This window comes from Colias philodice, chromosome 3 (genome assembly GCF_061535455.1).
Source record: "Colias philodice isolate Cphi_HAF_F1 chromosome 3, ilColPhil1 Martin Lab GWU primary, whole genome shotgun sequence".
NCBI lineage: Eukaryota > Metazoa > Arthropoda > Insecta > Lepidoptera > Pieridae > Colias > Colias philodice.
Window position 1 is genome coordinate 5322063 of NC_143088.1, and position 24432 is coordinate 5346494.

At 31.7% G+C, this 24432-nt stretch overlaps 3 protein-coding genes across 3 annotated transcripts in view; 2 read left to right on the forward strand and 1 right to left on the reverse strand.

Moving 5' to 3' along the window:
* Window positions 1-6336, forward strand: part of tyn (trynity) — a 33989-nt gene extending 27653 nt beyond the window's left edge. Inside the window, exons 9-16 of the mRNA XM_089714279.1 lie at window positions 2522-2650; window positions 2724-2899; window positions 3003-3136; window positions 3957-4096; window positions 4320-4401; window positions 4506-4650; window positions 4859-5072; window positions 5310-6336. Of these exons, the coding sequence (XP_089570405.1) occupies window positions 2522-2650; window positions 2724-2899; window positions 3003-3136; window positions 3957-4096; window positions 4320-4401; window positions 4506-4650; window positions 4859-5072; window positions 5310-5458 (1169 nt within the window). The 3' untranslated portion in view covers window positions 5459-6336. The remainder of the gene's footprint in view (window positions 1-2521; window positions 2651-2723; window positions 2900-3002; window positions 3137-3956; window positions 4097-4319; window positions 4402-4505; window positions 4651-4858; window positions 5073-5309) is intronic.
* On the reverse strand, window positions 6292-7969 carry Lipt2 (Lipoyl(octanoyl) transferase 2). Its single transcript, XM_089714280.1, has 3 exons — window positions 7658-7969; window positions 6918-7130; window positions 6292-6755 (listed from the first exon to the last, which is right to left on the reverse strand). The coding sequence occupies exons 1-3, from the start codon at window positions 7812-7814 to the stop codon at window positions 6409-6411; spliced, it is 717 nt and encodes a 238-aa protein (XP_089570406.1). The 5' UTR covers window positions 7815-7969; the 3' UTR covers window positions 6292-6408.
* A 418-nt stretch (window positions 7970-8387) lies between these two features.
* sick (sickie) overlaps window positions 8388-24432 on the forward strand; it is a 183371-nt gene continuing 167326 nt past the window's right edge. The window contains exons 1-2 of the mRNA XM_089714291.1: window positions 8388-8677; window positions 13712-13790. Coding sequence (XP_089570417.1) covers window positions 13743-13790 — 48 coding nt within the window. The 5' untranslated portion in view covers window positions 8388-8677; window positions 13712-13742. The remainder of the gene's footprint in view (window positions 8678-13711; window positions 13791-24432) is intronic.

The window sequence follows — 24432 nt, forward strand, 5'->3', positions numbered from 1 at the left end:
CTTATATATGTATAACCAAATTTGAATTACGAAGTAATCTATTGTTATGATTGAAAAGCTTGTTACTATGCATGATCTAAGAGCATGAAAAATTCTGTTTAATAACGGTTCTATACTTTTTATATGATCACACGTTTATTTAAATGATAGCCAAAAAAAAAACATACGATTTGTATAATACAATGTTCATTGTTCATACAAAAAAGGCAAAATTTAATATTTAAATATTAAATTTTGCCTGCCATATAAAGTTACGTGAAAGTTATTTATGCTAAAACCGGTCTGACGTCTTGTTGGTTACTGTGTTAGGGTAGGCATTGCTAAATTAGTAATAGTTGGATCAGGAGTGCTGATGACGGCCGGCGCGTATAGGATAAAGAATGTAACGACCTTGCGTGGCCTTGCGAATGTAACCAGTAAGACAGGGCGATGTCCGCACTCTGCAGCACGACGCTATTACACTAATGTAATCATAATCTTATGCCCTTGAGATATAATCTTATGAAACGAAGGAACCTAGATTGAAGGAGATAGACAGCGTAAGACTTAAAGTATCAGAAATACAAGTCAGATATATAGGTGCTCTATACATACTCTCTGAATTTTTTTATTAATTTACATTTGTGGACCTCGCGGTTTAGTTTTATAAATAGGATTGACTCTTATCTAATTTATTTCATTCTACATATTATGCAGCGTCTATTTGGCTCTACATATTTATGAAACACCTCTAGAGCTCTATCGTTAGGTTTTTTCATTTCTTACTAATATCATAGGTAGTTAAATAAAATATAAATAAATAGTACACCAATACAAAAAGGTATAAGTCGTGTAAAAGTGCAATTTATTATACACAACAAATGTAATAACAAATTTCTGTTAAGTGTTCTAAAAAGAGTAGTTTATTGAATAAAAAACGTATAAAAGAGCGGTTTTATCCATAACCTAGCATCTATAAACGTGAAATATCTAACGGAAAGTCAATTTAATCCGAAAAAGAAAGATATAATAGTTTCGTAAAACGACGCTCGACTATAAAGCCGGAGACTAGCCTACTTTACTTATAGAGCTTAAGCAATCGCAGAAAAGATTGTTTGGCCAGCTGTAAAAAAGGAATAAAACGAAAACAGAAAGAATGCATTATATTATACCCAGGCGCTTTTTATAAAATGTTGGTATTAGAACACAGATGATCGCTTCGTGACTTGCTTCTTTGCTCACTGCAATTCTATGAACAGTTTCTGTAAACGCAAAAAGAGCATAATAACTATAAATATTGTTTTACATTTTACCGTAACAAAAAAGTGCTTCATTAAGGATAAATTTAGCATTAAGTAATAAGTTTAAGCGTGAGAAAAATTCAAGTCAGTTATTGAAGCGTTACAAATTCGTGTCGTCGACATTGCTGATGAACGTTTCAGTACCAGCTACTTATTATAGATTATCAAGAAATGCAATCAAGCAATGCATTTTAAAACAAAACATGTTTTAATCAATTAAATCCATGAACTGAACATTCTTTTCCATTTATAAATATGTAATCATGCTAATATATTATAAACAAAAGTCTGTAGCTCCTTTTTATAACTTGAAAGTTGCGTAGGTAGTTCACGTAGGTATATTATTATTTTGGGCCGTGATCAATACAAGTGTGACAAACCTTTAAATGGCTGGTCAATGACCTAAATGGCTTGAATCGAATGCATAAAATCGAATTATACAAGTAGAAAATTCGCAAAGCTATAATATGATTGTGAATTATTATTGTTGTACATAATAAATTCAGCTTTAATTCCGCATATAAGCATGGACCAATATACCTACTCAAGATATAAGTAACATATAATAGTTTTCGTATATGGATGGAGAAGAAAATGAATACCGAAAGTAATCGTAACAACGTGCTGGTGAACGAACAAAAAGTCACGGTCCTTGACTCTCCATTAGCACCCTTGGAAGTTTAACTGTTTTCCGACAATAGCAATTCCGTAACAATGTTGTACAAACAATGACACGAAATGATGTTTATGTCTACGGAAATGCTCCAGATATAGGTACAGTTAGACACTACAAATTACGGCTTGATATAGTTACCTAGGTACGTTGTCTGGAAATTTCTATTTTAAAAGTCAAAGCATTTTATATGTAATTGATGCAAATTGACTGCACACGCGTAATTATGTCTCGAGGATAGCATAAAATCTCATGATGACCATGCGCCAGCATTATTAACCTATAAGCGAATGCTAGATGTCGTAAGCGTAACTATCTAGTACTCATCAATAGCGTGTGAAAATATAGAAATTCTTAGAGCGGCGAGCTTTGCACGTCTCTCTGTAATTGCAGTACCCACGTTACACTTAGAAATCATCGATTGCTGATACATCGCCGCAATCTTGTATCAATTATGTTGATACGCTGAACACGCATGTTCTCTGTACCATCAAATAATTACTTATTAATAGATTCTAACTACACTTGATCTTGATCACATATCATTTGCATTTTCTTTTTTGCTTAGAACCACCTGCGAACGCAAATCCGAGCGGAGAGTTGCCTGTGACTATTGAACATCAGCAAGATGTTAATTTGGCAAACAATCTTTCGAGAAACGACGCTAATTGCGACAAAACTGGAACATGCTACGATGGTAAATTTTACATTGATCTTTCACGTTCTTAACACAATATAGAGTCACAAGTTAATTAACATTTGCCTTTCAGTATCTGTACATTGTAAGGATACAAGAATTGCAGTACAAGTTCGCACAAACAAGCCTTTCAATGGAAGAATATACGCTTTGGGAAGATCCGAGACCTGCAACATTGATGTTGTTAATAGCGATCTATTCAGACTCGACCTTACGATGGCTGGCCAAGATTGTAACACACAAAGTGTCGTAAGTATTTCTTAGTCGTTAAATTATCGTAAAATAGATGTCTGCGGATTATTTAAATTTACCTTTGTTTAGCAAAATATACTGAGAAAGGGAATATTTTCAGACTGGTGTTTATTCGAACACTGTTGTACTCCAACACCACAGCGTGGTGATGACTAAAGCGGACAAGATCTACAAGGTGAAGTGCACGTATGACATGAGTTCGAAGAACATCACATTCGGAATGGTGCCTATCAGGTTAGTAACAGTACAACGGTTACATATATTTAAATTATGTTGAACTTTATCTATAAAATTTAATATGGCCCTTCAAAGTGCCGTTAACTATATGTATGGCTAAGGCTTACTTCGAAGATGAAAGACGTGTTTTCCCAAATCTTTGGAATTACATATATACGAATGGTTTATGTATTCAAATTTCATATTGGAACATGATTACCTAAATACTTCCAAAAAATTCTGGGAAATCAGTTCATGTAAAATGACAATGAGCATTTAAAGCCCATGCAAGGAGTATAAAACTCTTTTGACCCAATATCATTACTGCATAATACATGAATCGTTTAGATTCAAGAATCAAGAACGTGATAGGCAGACATAACACTTGCAGCCTCGTATGTGTTTTTAATAGAGATCGGAGAAACGTGATCCATAATAATAGGTATAATATGCTTGTTTATGATCGGAATTCTTAAAATGATATGTTCGATGTTCTGTTGAACACGATGAATAACTACAACGATTAGAATTAGAATAGCAGGAAATAGCGAAGTGGAATTTTATGTTTACCACTGTTGTGTCGGTGGAGATTCCATCCATTCACATTGTTATGAGGTTATTACTTATTAACTGCGTCCAAAGTTTGATTGAGTTAATTATTGCAATGTTAATTAATTGATTGTCAAAATTAATAAAAAATTTAACAATTTTGTAGTTTTAGTATTAAGATTTCGTGTCAATAGAGTTAAATGACATATCAACCGCAACCATATAACAAAGTCGAATATTTAATTATGAGAGGTTAAGTTTATACTCATGAAAATAATTATATTTGCAGAGATCCGGAAATGATTTCAATCACGGCTGCTCCGGAGGCGCCGCCCCCACGTATCCGCATCTTGGACAGCCGCCAGCGAGAGGTGGAAACTGTTCGTATCGGAGACCGACTTACCTTCCGTATCGAGATTCCAGAAGATAGTAAGCTCATTCATTATCTTGTATACGTTTAATCGGAATAGAGCATTGTATAAAATGTACTGTGGTTATTCTTTAAAAACCTGAAAGGCTTTAACAAGTTTTTTACATTGCTAATTTATGTATGAGGTATTCGAAATATTTCACAACGGATTTTTTTAATTCAGTTCGCTAATGAAGTTTTAAATGTAAAAATAATTTATACATAACTTACATTTTTTCTCAGCTCCTTACGGCATATTTGCACGCAGCTGTGTGGCTATGGCTAAAGACTCCAAGAGTACATTCCAGATTATTGATGACGAAGGGTAAGCTGAAACAAGATAATAAATTTTGTATAATGATAAGATAATAATTTTTATATAATGTTTCCATTAATTTTGTTACTTACTTGATTATTTCAATTTTTTAGTTGTCCCGTGGACCCGTCAATCTTCCCAGCATTCACTCCAGATGGCAACGCTCTTCAATCTGTTTATGAGGCATTCAGATTCACTGAATCTTATGGTGTTATATTCCAGTGCAATGTCAAGTACTGTCTTGGACCCTGCGAACCAGTAAGTATTTAAAGAAATAAATCATAAAACTTATATTTTTTTTACAATAGCGTGTTTATCCTTGTCTTGGTAAAAAAAATCGTCGGAGATGGACCGGTTTTAAAGTATATAATGTACGTGAATATTGATCCCAACATCGATGGTTACAAATGCTGTTTATTATATTTATATATATTTGTTAATATTAAAATATTTCATATATTTTTAGGCTGTATGCGAATGGGGCAGAGAATCTATTGAATCATGGGGAAGAAAGAGGCGTTCTTTGCCTCACAATGAGACCGGTGAAGCAGCTACGCAAGAGGAAGATATGAATATATCACAAGAAATCTTGGTGCTTGATTTTGGTGATGATAGACAGAGTACAGATTTCCTACGATCCGACAAGCCAGGTGGCACTGCATCTGAAGCTAATTACGGAGGTAAGTCAATTGCTTTAGTCTTTAGTGAAATTGAAATACACACTTATTATTTTTGTAATTAATTACTTAACTACGAGTATAATGAAGAATTTCTTAATGGAGATTTCGATATTCTGGATAAACTTATGCCCTGGATAAGGGATGAATTAATACAAGCGGGAGTTCCCCCTTATCAAAATTTGTTAAAACATATAAATTTTGAAGCTGTAACTTATTAAACTTTATTTTCTATTACAGAGAAAACAGTCACAATTGTGGAGCCATGTCCCAGCAAAGGATCTGTCTTACTCCTAGGAGTCGCATGTGCTCTACTAGTTCTTCTATACATTGCTACAATTTTCTGCTACTACATGCGTAAATGGCTCGCGCCACCAAAACATTTGTAGGTTATATTTAAGTTTTAAATTGAAATATCACAATTAAGCCCAGGATATTTTATGGAAAATGCAAATCTACGATCTTGTGATAAAATGACTGATAACTTAAAATGTCATGTAATCCATCCATAATTTTAACTGTAGTAGTTTTAAGGAATTATAATCGTGGTGTACCTACATGAATGTTATGTAACTTGTAACCACCGCGTATTGCGTTTACTAAACATTATCTGATGCATTTATAAGCATTTAATTTTTTTAGATTTAACAATAGCCGTAGGTACAAATATAAACTCCTTTTCAATAAGCAATGTGCTTGTTGAAAATTACTTAAGTAGTAGGTATTATACGTTTACAGAATTTGCATTTATTATATGTAAGCTTTAGATAGATCTGCCTTTATTAAAAACTGTAAAATGTATTCGGAATAATCCCTGAAAATATATTCATGTGCCTGATTATTTTATAAATGAATTCTCATTTAAGGGGATTATTCTGATTTTAAATATTGGAACAATTTTTAAGTTTTTAAAGCGATCACACAAATCCTATTGATTTGTGCCCAATTATATGTTAAAGGATTTTGATGTATACTACTTAGGTTAAGTTTTTATACAATAACATAAGGCATTTATTTGTAAATATTCTGATTTTTAAAGTTGGCGTTAAGCTCCCTTAATAACTGTCAATTATTATCTATGCCTCGATGAACTTTCAGTTGGGTTCTGTAGAAATGGTGAAATAAGTATTAGTAAAATTAAACATTTAGCACAAAAACAACGCTTTTCCCGTTTCTCTTAACCCAACTTGAGACTTCTTTATTTATTTAGAATAACTTATACTATTTATTATTTGATTTATTAAATAAATAAAATTTGTACAAATCATTACTTTTTTTATTCATCACATTTGTAAACAAAACAACATCTAATAAATTATTCTATAGGAACAACAAACACTCATATGGTAGTGGTCAATAATTTGCTATATATGCTACTTAATATATCTTCTTGTATATCTGTGTTGATATCTTCAGACTTACAATCAAATACTTTTTCAAAATTTTTTAAGAATATTGGAGTTATTTTGTCAATGGTACATTTAACACCAGTCTCCTTGCTGAGTGAAGTGACGCCTTTGTCTTCAATGCCGCAAGGATCGATGTGATCGAACCATGACAAGTCATTATCACAGTTGAGAGAGATTCCATGTGTTGTTACATATCTGGATGCGTGAACACCTATTGCCGCTATTTTGTTGTCATCTACCCAAACACCTGTGTGAGGACTCCTGTTTGCTTTTATTCCTGAAATTAAATTGAATGTTATCAATTTTTTTTACTGAAAATACATGAACCTATTGTAGAACTAATATCATAACTTTGACTTTTTGATTCACTCATATAAAACCATGGAATATATTACAGTTTTAATTTTTGAAAGTAAAGATACAGATAATTAATAATTACCTAATTCATCACACAAATTGATGACAGTCTGTTCCAGGCTATTCACGTACCACTTTACACTTGTTTTATAATGTTTCAAGTTAATGATAGGGTATGCTACTAATTGTCCAGGGCCATGGAATGTTATAAACCCTCCTCGGTTTGTTTTACGAAACTCCGCTCCTAAGTCTTTTAACCGGCGTACTTCCTCATTTGGTGTGTCATCTCGAATGCCTGTGAAGTATTATAATATAAATTTACATGAAGATTGAATTTGAATTATAAAGACATGAATGAAGAAATATAAACACTGTCTTTTAAGATATTTAAAAGAGCTAAGATGAAATAAAGAGATTTAAAATCTACAAGATTAAGAATAATAAATGTTTAAAGTTAAGTGCTTTCAAACATCAAAAACAACTTGCATTATATCAATATAATTATGTATATAAAATGTCCTTCCAGTATGAAAATTATTTTCATGAAATTGTGCCATTATGTGCGCAATTCAGTAATAAAATAAATAAATATTCAGTTAGGTATTCCCTCAAAAACTACTAAGTACTTACAACATACCACATCTCATTTGTTCAAAATTTTTGTTTATTACTAGCATTGAAAAAAAAATACCTACACTATGAATTGGAAACTCCGAATGCCAGGATAGAGGCTATACACAAAAATTACCTATATTTTACTAATAGAAAATAAAGTTCCAAGGATAGGCTAGAGAAAAAAAATATTTATTAAACGTATCTCACCAACTGTGTACACCGGTTTATGTTCCACAAGAAGTAAAGTATCATAATCCCCATCAATTCCTTTCATCATAGAATCTAAATGTTTCCTGGCAATGGACATTTGGATTTTTAAAGCTGTATCGTAACTCATAAGACCTAACCTCCATACTTTTACCATTTTAAATATAACGTGAAATAAACTGAACTTAAATTTATTGATTAATTAATTAATTGGTTTTATTTAGAGTTTACATATGTGACGATTTTCAGGATTAATTTTGAAATTAAAATAAAAACAAACGAAATTTTAAAAACAAAATAGTAACATGTCAATGTCAAGATTCAAAATGACGTATGGTATTGCCACATATCATCTTTATCATCTTTGTGATCTTTACAGAGATTTAAAATAAATATAGATATTAAAAGATATGGCAAAACAAAATCTAAAAGTAAGGAAAAACTTGATTGAAATCTATTATCAAAATCAAAATAAAATAGGAGTAGGTTTTGTTCACGTTTCGTTTTCATATTATAAGTGCTGGTAACATCTATTACAGTTTTAAATTGAAGTTTGAACATTGAATAAGTTTAGAACGAAATAGTTTGCCTACTCATCGATTGATGGCGCTTTAATCAAAATTTAAAAATCTCTTGTATACTATGTTTGTAAATACAGGTGATACTATAGAACGAAGTTTATGGGTTTCAGTCTATCCAGTTTTCTCGGTTGCACTGTTCGTAGGGCGGTGTTTCGTACGTTACGTAAACCAGCTGATAATATAAACAATGGACCTGAATATTTAATGTTATACTACCCTGTTTCTTATTAATATTCTATTATAACGTGTGCATGAATTAGTTAATTTCTTCTATAAAGCATCTTAAATAAAACAAAATATCATAAAAATACAAAATTGTTTTTAGATAAATGAAGTAATTAGTATTAAACGCATCGTGATTGTTATACTATATGTCGTGTTTGGATAAAGTGTTAGTGCGGCCAGACATGTGGAATTCTATAAAGCGATGACAACAGGGGTAATATTTTTTTTTAGTTTATTAGATAGTTTTCAAGTTTATTTTAAAAGCAGCGTGTAGATTCAAACTTATACTGTACTTTTTGGGAAAGTAGCACTCAGTTTTGTTGTAGGTAAGTAATACCTTGATAAAATTTGTTACCAGTAATTTGTAGTATTTACATTTTAGTAATATTTATATTGTTATAATATCGTTTATAATAATAGGTACAAAAAAAAAACAATTTTAAAACTACCCGACAAATTAATATTTGCAGTGGCAATTTAGTAGTGTTTGTTTTATTTAGTTTCGTTTGGTATATTCTCCAAATGACAATCATTGATTATTATAATATTCATAGGTAAAAATTTAATTGAGAAGTCGTGAAAAATCACTTCATTTAAAACGTGTAATATAACAATACAAAAGCCACCGCTTCCCATTGTCCATTAGGTACAAACCTAGGAGGAGGGTATGCACGTACAACCCCTCATAATGCACTTAGTACTCTCGATAACGCGGTACAGACCACTTAAAAGCTCTTCAATTTGCTTTCCCTCCTAATGAAATTTATAAGCACCATATAAATGTTTTATTAAATAATGTCGGTTGGACTTCAAAATTCGCCTCTTGCTATCCTTGGCTCCATGTATTTTTAAAGGCCTTGGATAACATTCATTGCTTAGCTTCTGATGAGGGTATTTTGATAACATAATATAAGATGATATCATGTTATGTAATTATGTATAATTTTAATGAAAACGTAAGAATTACTCATGTGTACTTCTAAATAAATAAAAAATGGAGCATTATAAATTTAATGAAAAAAAAAAAAAATTTATTAGCAAGTCAAGATTTACCTTTTCTAAATTAATATGTTGACGTGGTTATTGTACGCTACCTAAAAGGTGAACAATCTTGTCTAAAATAAAATAAAGTAATAATAATTAATAAATAATAATTCGGTATATTTTTATGTATAGCTACCGTGGAAGTAAACAAGTGTCTATGAGGTGGCACCGGAAGAGCGGTGCTTCCCGCTCGAGTTAAATATAGTATAATGGGGATGGTGTGGGGCGCTCGTGCGCAGGTCACTGATCCGTATTAGGATATCCGATGTTTTACCGCAAAAAATTCCTTCTGAATGTTATGCAACACTGGTCCCGTCGATGATCGATCGGACTAGGTTAGCGAATTATTTTCTTGTTATAAATTGCATTATATCTTTTTTATTTTATTAATTAAAAAGCAATATAATATACTTTTGGAATTTTCCGATGGTAGGAGGTACACAGTTGCAGTAGTTTTGAATTAAATAAAAAAAAAAACAATAAAAATTATTCATAGACAAACATAAAATAATGCTTGAGCGTTCATTTACGCGTACCGATTAAATATAGGTATGTTAGTAAATGATTGTTGGAAACTATTGAATAAATTTAGGAATAACTTTAGCAAAGTTCTACGATGTATTCACCGCAGAAGCCTGAAGCTGAGCTTGTTTAACTCTCTCACATTTAGTAGGTATATTCAAAGCTCCTGTATTTTGGAAAATGAGCAAGGTAAATTGAATATTATGTATGATTTAGGTGTGGGTAGATCCGAAGCCGGGTGAAATGGTATTTATAGATCGAAAATATACAGCTACAAATAATATTTTTGTATTTTCAGCTTAGACGGAAATAGATACGGAACGGAAATAGATTGTCAAGGAGTCCTGATAAAATTAAAGCGCTTCTATAAACTGTGATCTAATCGAATTTTTATTGCTTAGTTTTATTTATTATATTAATGTATATAACCTAACTTAAGAAAAACCGAATATCTGTTTCGGCTTGTAGAGCCTATGTCGTAAATACCTACTATAATTCAGAATTTAGTGTCATCATTAGTTAGTTTTATTCAATTTATCATCTGTTGTTGATAACTAAATGTCCATGATTTTTAACTATGTATAACTGATTATCATACGTAGTAACTATTTAGTATACTTTTTTAGCTTGAGGTAAAGAAACAATGAGTAGAGCTAGAGTGTACGAATTGTGGATTATACGCCAAGTTATTTTTCCGTTAACCCAACCTAGTTTTGGATCAAAGCGAATCCATATAAAAATCAAATCCCTGCGAAGTCTTACAGGGAGCCACTTGACTCTACGATTAAAGTCAGGAAAATTATTATACCTTTTTCATTAGGTGTATAACTAACAATTATATGGATATTGCAATTATCTGATATAAATCAAATAAATAAATAAATATAAAGACAAGTTGTGGTATTTACTCGTTAAGTTCGTATTATATAAGTGTAATTAATCCAATGATGTATGTGGAATTACGTTATGTTACTTTAAATTATAGCATAAGAAGATAATATAAAGATATATAGGATAAATGCTAGATTCCTTTAAACTTAAATTAATATTAATACCTACGTAGTATTTTCTAGTGTTAGATTTTACGCGAGTATTATACATTTAGAAATCGAATTTTAAACGCGATTTATTCATTATATTATTTTCACGACGTTTCGAACACTTTACAGCGAGCTTGGTCACGGGCAGACTGAGATGTTATACGTCTTGACGGTTATGTATTAAACAGACTTATAAAAAATCTGAAAATTTTAGAATTGCAAAAAAACGAGAGTATAAACGAGTAATTTTAAATATTTTACACAAATTGAAAAACTTATACCAGGTAAATCAAACAGTAGTCAATTGTCATCAAAGAAGCAGGAAAGTCTAAAACTTTCAGGCGTTTTCCGCCCATGGGAGCAATGTCAAGTCGTGACTCATATATTTGTTCAAGGCAGGGGCCTACAAAGTTTGCAAAGTAACATTTCAGTAACAACTCTGAGGTTACCATGGCGACGGCGCAGTAGGCTTGCATGGTCCGTGACGAGCATCATAAGCCTCCGGATCGATTTCGGCTTTCCACTTTTTGGCTTATCTAAAAGGCTTTGAAGCTTAACGGATATTTGAATCAAAATTTGATGAGAGTTTTTATCTAAATCCAAATAGAGAAGAACTGCAATGTTCGTTTTAGTTTAATTGTTATTAAATGAACTGAATAGTGTACTGAATCTAAAGTCGACATCAATCAAATATTTATCTAACTCATATGTAGGCATCATTAGGCAGTATAATATATACAAGTTTATCTATACTAATATTATAAAGAGGAAAGGTTTGTAATTATGTATGTATTATATAATATATTGTAGTTATGTATGGTTTTCACGCATAAACTACTGGACTGATTTTGATGAAATTTGGCACAGATAATCTTTAGACCCTGAGTAAGAACATAGGCTATCTTTTATTGCAAAATATGTACCACGGGCGAAGCCGGGGCGGACCACTAGTCTTCCTATAAAAATTATCACATAAGAGTATTACTTATAAGTTATAACCAAATTTTAAGACTCCACTTTCTTCAGTAATAAAATATATGACATAATCACTAACTACAACAAACTTAAGATTTTCCTTTTCAATTAACTAAATCAGATTTTCCTTCCTAACCTAAGTAAAAATTTAATTAAAATGCCGACCTCTCGAGTTCCGTTTCTCGTTCAATTTACTAAACTACTTTTCCTACTTAATTAGGTGTATTCTTTATATAGCTACAAAGTCTGAACCTTTTTAACGAGTATTCTTGTTCACATAATCATGTTAACAGTAGTCGTAAACTGAATTTCTGCATACTGCTTTTTGGCTGTCACTAGAATAGCAATACTACTACTTAAATAGACTAAGTAGGACATTTGAATTTTTGTTGTAGGTAATATATTATAATAGATTTTGGTAATAGAGTTTTCCTCAAAAGATTTTTTAAACTCGAAAGAGTCGAAATTATTATTGGGATTTAGTCTATCGCTTTATCAAATGGATGAGTCACAATATTATCTGTCTCGGGGAGAAGTAAGATTGGCAACATACGACCAGTAAACATTTTACTTTCCTTTTCAATTGCAATATCGAATTATGTTTATTAAAATAGCTGTATACCTACACGAAATTTCTGCGCACATCCGTTGTAAACGTAGGAATTACTCTAAATGTGACTGCCAAACAATCAGCGTAATTTACGATGTAAAAAATGTTTTATTCGTTAGGAAAAAATTGTGGTGACTCTAGTTTCAGCACGGAGATGTAACTAATTAAGTAATAAAAACGGCGTTTCCTCAGAAGTGTTATTTTGTGGCGGCGGACCGCAGCGGGTTCGAGAGTTATTGCCATTCCAGCTTTTAATTATTCAAGGGCCTTCCAGACTTTTCCAACTTTAGTTAAACATCTGGTGCTGTTTAACTAAGTTACATGAGACACCTTTCCTCCAACACATTTATAGAGGGCAATCGTAATTTGTATAAATTTACAGCTCATTCGATTTAGCCGTAAGTTCGCAATGTGGTTGTATTGTACATGTCCTCCGCTTTCTTGTTGTTTATTTTAAATAAGTATTGGTAAAAATATGTTGTATTATTTTTAAGTTGTGAAACTAAGTACATAATTTTATTAAACGGACAATTTTCCTACTTTGTTGCACCAAAATATACAATGAATAGGTAGAATTTATTCAATTTATTTAAAAAATCCTTCAAAATATTCCCCAAAATGATTGTATTTGTAGCGTAATTACTTTCATCTTTAGCGCCTTATTAACTAAACTTGCATTCGTACTTAAAGCTAGCTATACAATATATTTAACCTCAGAAACTTGAACCGGAAACCTCTACAAATCGAAGTTACACTGTTACAGGTTGGCTGACCGTAAAAGTTTCAACTTTCGTTAGTAATCCCATACCAGACGAGACTGTTAAAATTATATAATAGGATTAGTAAGTACATTTTGATGGGTTGGATGCGTTATTATTTTAGTTAGTCAACATACTTTTAACCTTTGAATGATATTTGTTGGTTTACAAAGTAATATGGTAGAGACTTTTTGTAGAGAATTGGTACTCGTGCACTGTGTTGATTGACTATATAAAATCCTTTTAATAAAGCTTCACATAATTATTTTGTATTATTTTACATTTTTTTTTGTTTTTAGGTGTGGTCGGCGTAAAACGCGGGCCAGTGAAATGAGTACTGTGGGAGGACGCAGTTACTCCTTCGATGAAACTATACAAGTAAGTTAAAATGATTATTTTTTAAATAGTTCAGAATATATAATACATGTAACATGTATGTGATATAGTCTATTACCAACAACATTAACTGCACAGCAAACGATATTAAAATTAGAGACACAACATTAGAGTTCAAAATACTATAAGAACAACTAAACTCGAAGGCTCTCTAGGATCGTTAAAATACAAAGTCTCAATATTTTCCGTGTTGCAAATTTATATCTTATTGTTAAGCGTAAACGGGTTATATTTGTAAAGCGATAGTAATTCAGGATTTCAAAATGATTTTCCCGGGATGGTTCATAACGACACATTAGCCGACACGACCACATTCACCTTTATTAATGTGTTACAGGGTTTCGCGCTTACGAATTTTCTCTCGAATACTTTGGTCAAGCCGTTTATTTCATACGGTCATGTCAGTATGAAATAAATACTTTCTCTTAAATAACTAATGTTCTTATCGTCTCTTATTTTTGGTAAAATTTTGCATCCTAGAGCGGGCAACCGAACTTGTGGTATACGTGACCAACGACGACCAAAAACATTCGCTTAAGCACCTTTGCAAAAAACTGCATTTATACTTTAAACTTTTAATAATTTTTCTATTATAGTCATTGAAATATTTTGTTAAAACTAATGAACAATAAATATACAAATTTAGCTATTAAACGCTTCCACTTACAGCCTTAATTTGCAATAGAGCGTCTTATCTTCTCGGCAGCGGAGGCTTTATTTCCAAGATACGATATTCCCCCGGGTTCGCGACCATTTATCAGCCACGACCCACATTGGCTCGACATCTGGCAAACGCCACCCCTGCGTTATTGGTGTGATTACTGGGAGATATTATTGTGAAATACTTCCGCAGATATCGTCTTCACTTTTACATGAAATTTATGAAACTATCATACATATAGCACGCGAATTACTCACATATTTTGACTTTGATTTCGATTGCCTATTGACTTACTAAGTTTTATCTAGTATAGCATATTTATAAATTGATAGAGAAAAAATTGGAAATTATATGATATTTAGTACCTAAACTTAAATAAACAAAACAAAGTGCCTTAAAGTTTTTAATTGTTTATCGAGTTTCACAGGTAGATAGAGCACTGAAAACTACAAAGACAAACGTTCACTTTCACGATAAATATTCTTTATCTGCATGCTTGGAACATAAATTTTGCAAGTTAAGGGATTGGAAGTAGGTACCATTCGCGCTTCCAAGATTAGCTCTGTTATTTATTTCTCGTTGTTTTTTTTATCGTTGGCTAAGATAATATATTGCTATTTTGTTATCAGCTTGACCGGAGATTGGCTTGGCGAATTTGATTAACGAAGTGTTCCTGCGGCAAGGGTTGGGTCTAATGTGGTCGTGACGCATTAGGAGGCGAGGGCCTGAAAATCGAATTTTCCGCTACATGCTTCCGCATTCCGGTACCTTTGTGCCTTTGTTGGGCTTTTCAGAGCGTGCCATAAACACAAACATTATGATGTCCTTACATCATAAAAAGTATCCTTTGTAGACTGCGTAGCCGTGCTTTATAGAATTAATCCCAAGTTGTGGACGCTGCAAAAATATACGTTCGTAAAGTAGCCTACTTGACATCCTTACAACGTCGTAGGTTCATACTATGTTATATGTATAACTTGTGAATTAGTAAGTGATATTTTGTTCATATATCTATCGTATGATAATTATTTCGAACAAAACTTAGTTATGAATAAATTATGAATAAAAATATGTAATGGTTTATTCAGAATAAAATTTGAATTCCCTATTAGTATTTTTAATACTAGAAAACAAAAAGAACAATACACAACATATTCTTTTGTAATAATAGACATCCACAGGTAATTCAGTTCGGTTTCAATTTTGTCATCGCAGTTAGAGGCCATTTACCTACGTATGCGCCAGTTGTTTCATTTCGGAATATCACTTGGCTAATCGTTGAATCTCTACAGCACTGAATGTTTGTGAAAGTTTTTATTCCTCTATAATCCTAAAAGCTATTTTACTATAAAACCTGAAACTTTATGAATTATTATTTTTATGTTTTAACATTTTAATTAAATAAAGAATAAGAAAAAAAAAACATTTTAATTAGTATATAGGCTGATTAGAATGCCATCTAGTATCGAGTAGCGATAAATGCAATGCTAGTTCACATTCACGCGACAACACGACACAGTTAATTTTCTATTTTTTGTCAATAGATGGCATTTCATTTTTCATATTATTAGAATTACAAAATTATAGTGTAATTTTTTTTATACGAATATCTATTGTTAATACATGATCAAACATAATCATAATTGTTTATTTCATATTAATATACAATTAAGAATAATATCGAGGTATGTTTAGTGCGTTTGGAAAATTATCAGTTTAAATTTTATATTTAACTAGCGGTCCGCCCCGGCTTCGCCCGTGGTACAAATTTACGTTTTCTCTACATAAAAACCATCCTCGTACTTCAAGGAATATAATAAAAAAAGAATTATCGAAATCGGTTCAGCCGTTCTCGAGTTATGCGCTTACCAACACATTTTGCGATTCATTTTTATATATAAGAAGAAGATTATAACAGTCATGCAATTTATTCATTGTCATTAATTGTAGACATGCATACAAAAATGTTGTTAGGTGAATGAATAACCAGTGAAACCTTTATAGAATTAAAAACAGCATCATAATATTATACCGATTTAGGAAGTCAAACTCCCTATAAACAATAACAATAACAACGTAAAACAACATCATATAAAATCTTATTACAACATATCAATCGGTGATAAGTGCAGCGATATCCGTGTATTGTCCATTTGTCGTAATTAACAACTGAAAGTTAATCTAGCGTCCCCCGCGTGGCGTCGCGCCGTCCTAAATCACCGGCAAGCTGCTCTGTGACAGCTCTCGGCCTTTGCTGCAGTGTTTACCGAGCATTGCATGTAAACATTTTATCGATACTGCAATAATCGCTACGAGCGTGTGCCATTCTGGACGTTAAAGATTGGTCCCCGTTGTGCATGGTACGCTGTGGCCTGTGAGCTGTGTGCAGTGCTTTACAATTGAATCTTATTACTAGCTGATGATGGTTCTGTGTCCAAAATAAAAAAAAAAATACTTTGGTTTTTGTTACGTATTATTTAAAATTATCGTGGACAAAAAAAATTAATATTCAATAATCTCTACATGGTATGACTTTGCGAATATATTTTTATCCCTAATGTATATTAATGGCACGGCAATATCTATTTTATCAACAATTTTTTTGGACACAAACATATTATCTAAATATTAATGAAAACCAAGGCCTAATTCAGCGAAGAGCATTCAAATATACAGAATAGCCACTTAAATTATCCGAACTGATCATTATACATGGAGTTTTCCCAAACCGTGGGTGTGGATGACGTCACCACGCTCTCTCCTGTTTTCCGAAGCTTTCATCCAACCCCGAATTGTCCCTTACGATTATTCACACGATGAGATCATAGTTCTCAAAATTATTTGAGCTACAATATAGCTTCTTAAGGTAATTTTTTCAAAGTATTGATAAGTTTACTTATATGGCATATAGCATATTTTATCAGTTAATATTTTTTTTAATTAGCTCAACTAAAAGATTTCTTGTTATTTATTTTCATATTATTGCAACAGCCGACAGCGTAGGTATGTATTAAATCTTCTGCTAACTTTTTCCATTTAAAAAAATATATTTTTATAATTGTAAATTTAAAATAATTAGAATCAACAAAAATAAACTAAATTCCTTCTAAATTCATCCAAAAGTTTGACAATCTCATCGGATTTAAAGAAATAAACGATCCCCTTCTTACAATAGTAATCCCTAAAGTAGTGGTCGATGTGTTCACAGGCTGCTCTACAAGATATTGCTTTTATATATATTGCATTTCCTTTAAGGATAATTATTATACATTAACAGCTATAACAATTTGATTTTCGATATTTCGGATATTTTCGATCGGTAGTATAAAAAAGTATACCGATTCTCAATCGATTCTACCAAATTGTTAGTCGATTTTCTAGGCAATTTTTTAAAGCGCGATAACAGAACCAGTGCTTATTCATCACCTAAATGAAAAAAAAAAAAAACAACATCGCTTAATGTATAGAAACAATACTAATATGTTAGAAAGTTTTATTTATAAGGAAGTTTTGTAACTTGACGAGTACTCCTATAAAAATATAGTGATATAAAATTGGAAGCACCCTGTTTACGATGCACCGCTGCACCGGGGTGCCACCGAATGCAGCGCCTTAATCAAGCCCAAGCAATTTATGACTGCCACACTACGTTTATTGGGTTATTTTATACCGAAGAAAGCAATAAAAAATGTTATGTCACGTGCGGAAAATATTTAATATCAAAATTACACCTAAAAGAAAATTGTATGCGATCATTTTCAAATACAATCAATGACTGAATACAGATCAATGTATATTACATTGATCTGTCCGCAAATGTGGTTACAGTTAAACCGTTTTTTAATTTTGTATTTCTGTTTTTCGTACATATTATTTTGTTCAAAATATTATATTTTTACTAAACCATAAATAAGTAGGTACTTACTTATTTCTTTTAATTATAATTCAAAATTTTCAATTTCAATACATTACAACTTTTAATTAATAAAAAATTGTAACAACCAGAAACTTTATTGTGACTGTTTCATAAACGAACGAACATCTTCTTTCTTGAAAATAATATTGTTGACGAGAAGTTGGGAATGGCCCAAACGAATTTTGTCTTAACTTGAAGGGCGGCGCGCCCTCGTCGTAAGTGCCAACATTACAACTTTTTTCGATACGTGAGTCGTGAGGTCGACAACACTGTGTTTTTATTTGACAATTCTATATTTTTATTACAATCAATACTTATTCAAAGGTGATCTTGGATCTAAGTAGATTCCATTCAAAATATAAGATGTTAACGTATTTAATTTTGTGGTTAAAAAAAACAACTAATGAGTTGTCGCTGATTTAAAATGGACTGATGTATATAATTAAATAAATAGATATATCATACAAATAGAGAGTAAGAATATATTATATTATAATTGAGTTATGTATTTATATTAGAAGTTAAGTTAATGCAAGACTTATAAGTATTTATAATTTACTATATGAAATTGAAACAATTGCGAATTAAACATCAGAGTTAGTATTGTCCGCTTAATTATAGACATACACGTAGTCTAGACTCGGTTCAACCTAATCCAAATTGACGACAGGAGTTTACGTGTCGTGCATTATCTGGGGTTAATTCCTGTTAAGATTTAATAGTGACGTCATACTACGTTGAACTAGCCTAGTTTAATTTTCACCGTTACATAAATAGTGAAAATACCTACCTTTATAAAGAATATCTAGGAAAATATGCATAATTCGTAATCAAATTATATACTAAACGAATTAAAATAAATAAAATCTGCTGTTCGCTTCGGTTAAACATAGACGTCGCATTTGACAACCCAAGTCTGTTTTTTCTACAAAATATTTTTAAAAGTTAAGTCGAAGATCTCGTGACATAAAAGTACTGCAGATTTGTATTAAAACGACGACACAAGATCGACTAAGTACGGATCCATTAAAATGTGCATACAAAGTGCAAGTCACCTAGGGTGTATGAGGGCCATAAGCTTGTTGTAATTTATAAGAGCACCGATGCGTTAAATGAATGAAAGTTGTGGTTAATCCATATTTAAATTTATTTATGCAACGTAAGGATTTAAAATCTGTGTCCATACATATCCTAATTATTACCTACGATCATGTTTTTTTTTCATATATTTTTTTCACTAGTTCAAAGAAAAGCAAAATTTAAATGAAGGTTGTTTAGCTCAATATAAAATACTAATGAAAATAAAAAGCAAGGAAATTCTTAGTTCAGGTGTCTGAACAAAAAAAGCCTATTAAAGAAACAGTCGAATAGATACAGTAATATTACACGGTCTATGTTATTCAATGCTCGAAAGCAATTCGTTCTATGTTCACGCAAAACTATTTTCTTTCACAGTTTTGTTTGAAATGTCGTTGAGCACAAGCAATTTTGTCGTAGCTGCGTACAAACACACATGGGACATAATGGCAGAATGCGGTAATGCTCATCCTACATTCTACGAGCACGCACTTCAAGCCTGTCTCATGGGTTTTGTGTTATGGGACAAACTTTTGTATATTTTCTTACACGTACCTTTGTATCTTATTTGTAAACAAGGCTTTAATAGTTAACATTTCTAGCATTATCGTGCTAAATCGTAGACTGAACGGAAACAGGACTCCGCAATAGACGTTAAACATCGCAATCTTGTCGTATAAACGGCTCTAAATAGGTTAGTAGATAATATAGTGTACAGACGTTCCAAGACATAAGGTAAAAGAACTGCAAATGCGCATCCGGGCGGGAGGGGTGGAGGCTGTATGTTTTTCCGAAGGGCGCTGGGCGGCAGTGCGCCGCGCGCGCCCGCGACAACTACGCGACTACACTCGCTTTCACATTGTTTACGTTGTGTACACGCGGCTCAATTGACGTTTGTGATAACTTGCTCAATTAATGTGTTTGTGTGTGAAAACTCGATAGGTTGTGAGTGTGTGTGAAGTTTTGGAGATTTTAAACATATCGAAATTAATATCACTCGGATTTGCGCAATTTTATCGCGTTTATCATGTTGGAACAGCGTTCGATCTATTGTTTATAAGGTATAATGTATAAGTTTACAATTAAAACTTTATAATCTAAAGTTAGCATGCATGTTGTTATGTTAATTAAGGAAGTATGCTAATTTTCCGCTAAGTGGGGTTATTGTTCAAAATTTGTGAATAACACTCCTTAATACCACACTTTAAAATACTTTGACTTGTTATATTGTATAATTTACCTTTTTAAATACAAATAATTTGCATAGTATGAGCTAAAAATCTAAGCAGGACGCTATGCTAATGCCGCATTATTCCAGGCCTCGTGCGCCTCTAGATAAAAGCATAAGAATTAAGGTGTAGGCATGATGTTATTAAGAGTCAACGTTCCTTAAGAGAATTGCAGTAAATTGAAATATACTTAAAGAGATTATTTTCAACATTTAAAAAATACCTTAGAAAATTGTAACTATTTAAAATTTTACATTTGCAATTGTAGCATAATATCCTTCCTAAATCTCCAGTATTAAGTAAAAACTTGTCCAGTATGAATATTTGTTTTTATAGCGCTAAACAATTTGAAATGTGTCAAGATATTATATTATTAATAATTTTTCAATTTGTTATTATATAACAGCACTTAAATATACTAATAAATTAAAAATTGGTATAACAGGCAAAAAGCTCCATAGAAAATGACGGATAAGCCGTCTGAATAGTGACTCATTGCTAGTAATTCACGCTATTCATGTTTGCTCTAGTTGTCAATAACTAGCCCTAAATTAAAAGTTGTTTCACAATTTGTAAAACTTTTTATTCGCGTGTAAGCAACTCTTTATCATTGTATATCTATTCAGAATGGACAGATTTAATACTTAAAAATGTGACTGTTTGAATAATACTTCCACGTTCTATTTATTTTAGGTGTTCAGGAAAAACATTTCGGAAATACATTCAGGAAATTAAAATTGCTTTGCAGTTAGTGATTAACAATATCATCCAGAAACACTATCTACAAAGTTTTATTGTTCAGGATTTGGAATCCGGATATAGATTAGAAATAGTAAGGATATTTTGGTAAACAATTATATTATAGTCTCTAAAGCCATGGCTTGGCGTTATAATAATATTAGAACTACGGCGCCTATCCTTTGTAATATTGTTGCAATAACATGCGGTGTGAGCGTGACCATTTATGCTGGGAAACAAATATAAATAATAATATTATATAATTAAGTTATATAAATCCATTTCATGGGAAAGATTTTAATATCTTACGTGTTTACAAATAACTGTTTTGAATCCATTAATTATCCGTTCAAGAAACAAGCTTTTTTCATTTTGATAAGGAGACATGAAAGCTGTCTTAAAGTTTTTTATGAATAAAAATAAGGAAATTGCATTTACACAAATCAAATTTTCAATAGCATTGTTTTAGATATTTTTTTGTTATAAAAGCCAATAAGCATGACTTAATTGGGATAATTTTATTCGTTAACAAAGTTCAAAGTGAAAATCAGTTAATTACTACACCGAGGTGCAAAATATGAATAATGTAATGCGGTTTATTTGATATTCTCAAGCAAATTTAGTCGGGATGAGGCTGTGGAATTATTGGATGTAGACGTGACCGAGCTGCCGTGTGCCGAATAACAATACGCTGGGATATTTGGATATTTTTTACAATATCCCCTTATATGGTTGGGTCATATAGATTTTTTTGTAATTAAAGTAGGACACGTGTTGTACAATTTAAGTATCAAAATTTTCTTCCCGGTCCTAATAGATGTTGTTCATGCTTTTTCACAAGACTTTATATTTAATAACAAGAGAAAAATTATTTTAGAAAGTACAAACTTGTATGATGCCTTTTTAAAATTCTGGAATTACAATTTGGTGTTTTGGTGGAGTTGAGATGCGGCTTCCATAGAAAATTACAATTCATCTACAACAAAGCAACGAATCGAAGTAACTTTCTTTTTTAAAAGATAAAGTTTTTAAATTATGAAATCTTTGATGTTGGTGCAGAAGAGAAGTTCTATACAAAGACTAGACGACTGTCCGATGAGCCGCCACGATCGGTCGGGTATCAATCAGTAAAATAAACTGACTTTAGCAAACAAAACAAATCTCATTCACTGTTAACAATGAAAGAACAAAAACAAAAGTGTCACGTAACGATCGCCCGGGGCTGGGGAGGCCTACATTCGTTTTTGATTAAACAAATTGTCCGAACACTTTATTGCTCCCTTGGGCTAATATGCTCTTCTCAGTTGCGACTTTTACTACGCACTAGCTTTACAACTTTGACACACAACGGGTAACAATAGCCGGGTGAAATGGTTAACTTTACATTTCCTTAATTATATGAGCTGTTTAGGATTAAGGTAAACTATGTTTTATGGAAGGAGTGGAATAAGGACCATAAATGTTATTTTTAAATTAAAGGAATGTTATTTCATAAATAATCAAAACTTCATCAAACGAGGTACGATCTTTTAGAATATTTAATTTATTTTAAACCAATTGAGTTCAATCGTTTTGATCGAGTTAGACACGTTCCAATATTCCATATGATTTTTCACAAAAATGTCAGATTGTGTTATTGAATATTATGGAATACAACAAAGCTTTGCAGCTGGGAACCACAATATTTTAGAAAATATTATAAGACAGGTGGCTGTCGAACATGCATGCTCTGAATATTGTATGCAGCTTAGGATGACAGCAATAAACCCGTTCAGGCGAAAACCGACGTAACATCGAACGAGGAAATATAGTTCTGCACATCCTTTGGCATTGCAATAAAATGATGTAAACAAAGCAGAATCGTTTCTATGAAACATTACAGTAATAATATTCAAACTGTTTAACAATAAATTAGTCTAGATATTATAAATTAAACTGCTTAATTTTCCATATTCATAATTTTCTGATTCAAATAATTTATATCTATATAATTGCACTGTTGTCTGCTGCATAGATTTACAAAATAAAAAATAAAATCCAGCCACTATTGTTACTGACAATAAAAGAAACGGTTTAAGTTAAACGATATTTCGGCCAGCACTCGGTAGAATTTCAGGCTTTGTAAATTGGTATTGTGCCTTACTTGAATATCAATTAATTTTAAAGGCTCACTTTCTGTAAATTTTCGGCTCTTTATATTAAAAGGTCGATTTTATAAAAAGATCGATCGATTACGGCAGACATTGCGACGTGCAGAGAAAAGTGATATCCGTATACGCTGGCCTTTTTAAACTTTAAGGCTCTCTATCTCGTTTATTTGACTTTTAACTCAGCTTGGTAATAAAGTGAATCTACGTCGAGTTAAAATCCTTTTAATCAAATATTTCAACCAATATTCGTTTCATAGCGAATTCTTATGTAGTAAATAAATTACTCATTCAACTAACGGTAATAAAGGATATAGTTACGGTGTAATGTACATAAAAATAATAACAACACATAACTTACCTCAGTTCAATTCAGCCAATTAAGCTTAATTTATAGTTAACTATTAACTTCACCTCCCCTGCTTAACGTAAAGACGTCAATTTTGTGAACTTTGCTAGACTTGAATGAAAAGGATTGGGGTAGCAAATAAACTTTTCCTTTGAATTTATTAGTATACTTTTAGTGTATGGTTTCGCGAAAGGGTTGTCAAAGAACAAGCATTTTTGAAACCTTTTGATTTACCATTGATTGAATTTTAATGTTGTACCTTTTGTAATGTGGTGAAAATTTAAATGAACTTTAAAGTGCTTTAAATTCCAATATCGTACACAAAAATATAATTAAAATATAACACAGAAAATTTTTATTCATTAGAAAAAGGAATTACAAAACGGTAAAATCTAATTATGCTAAAAACAATGTCATATTTTATCTCTAAACGATTCTACACGTTATAAATTCAACTTGAAGTGTTTAAAATCCAACCCTACTATGTGAGAGTATTGTATTATGACA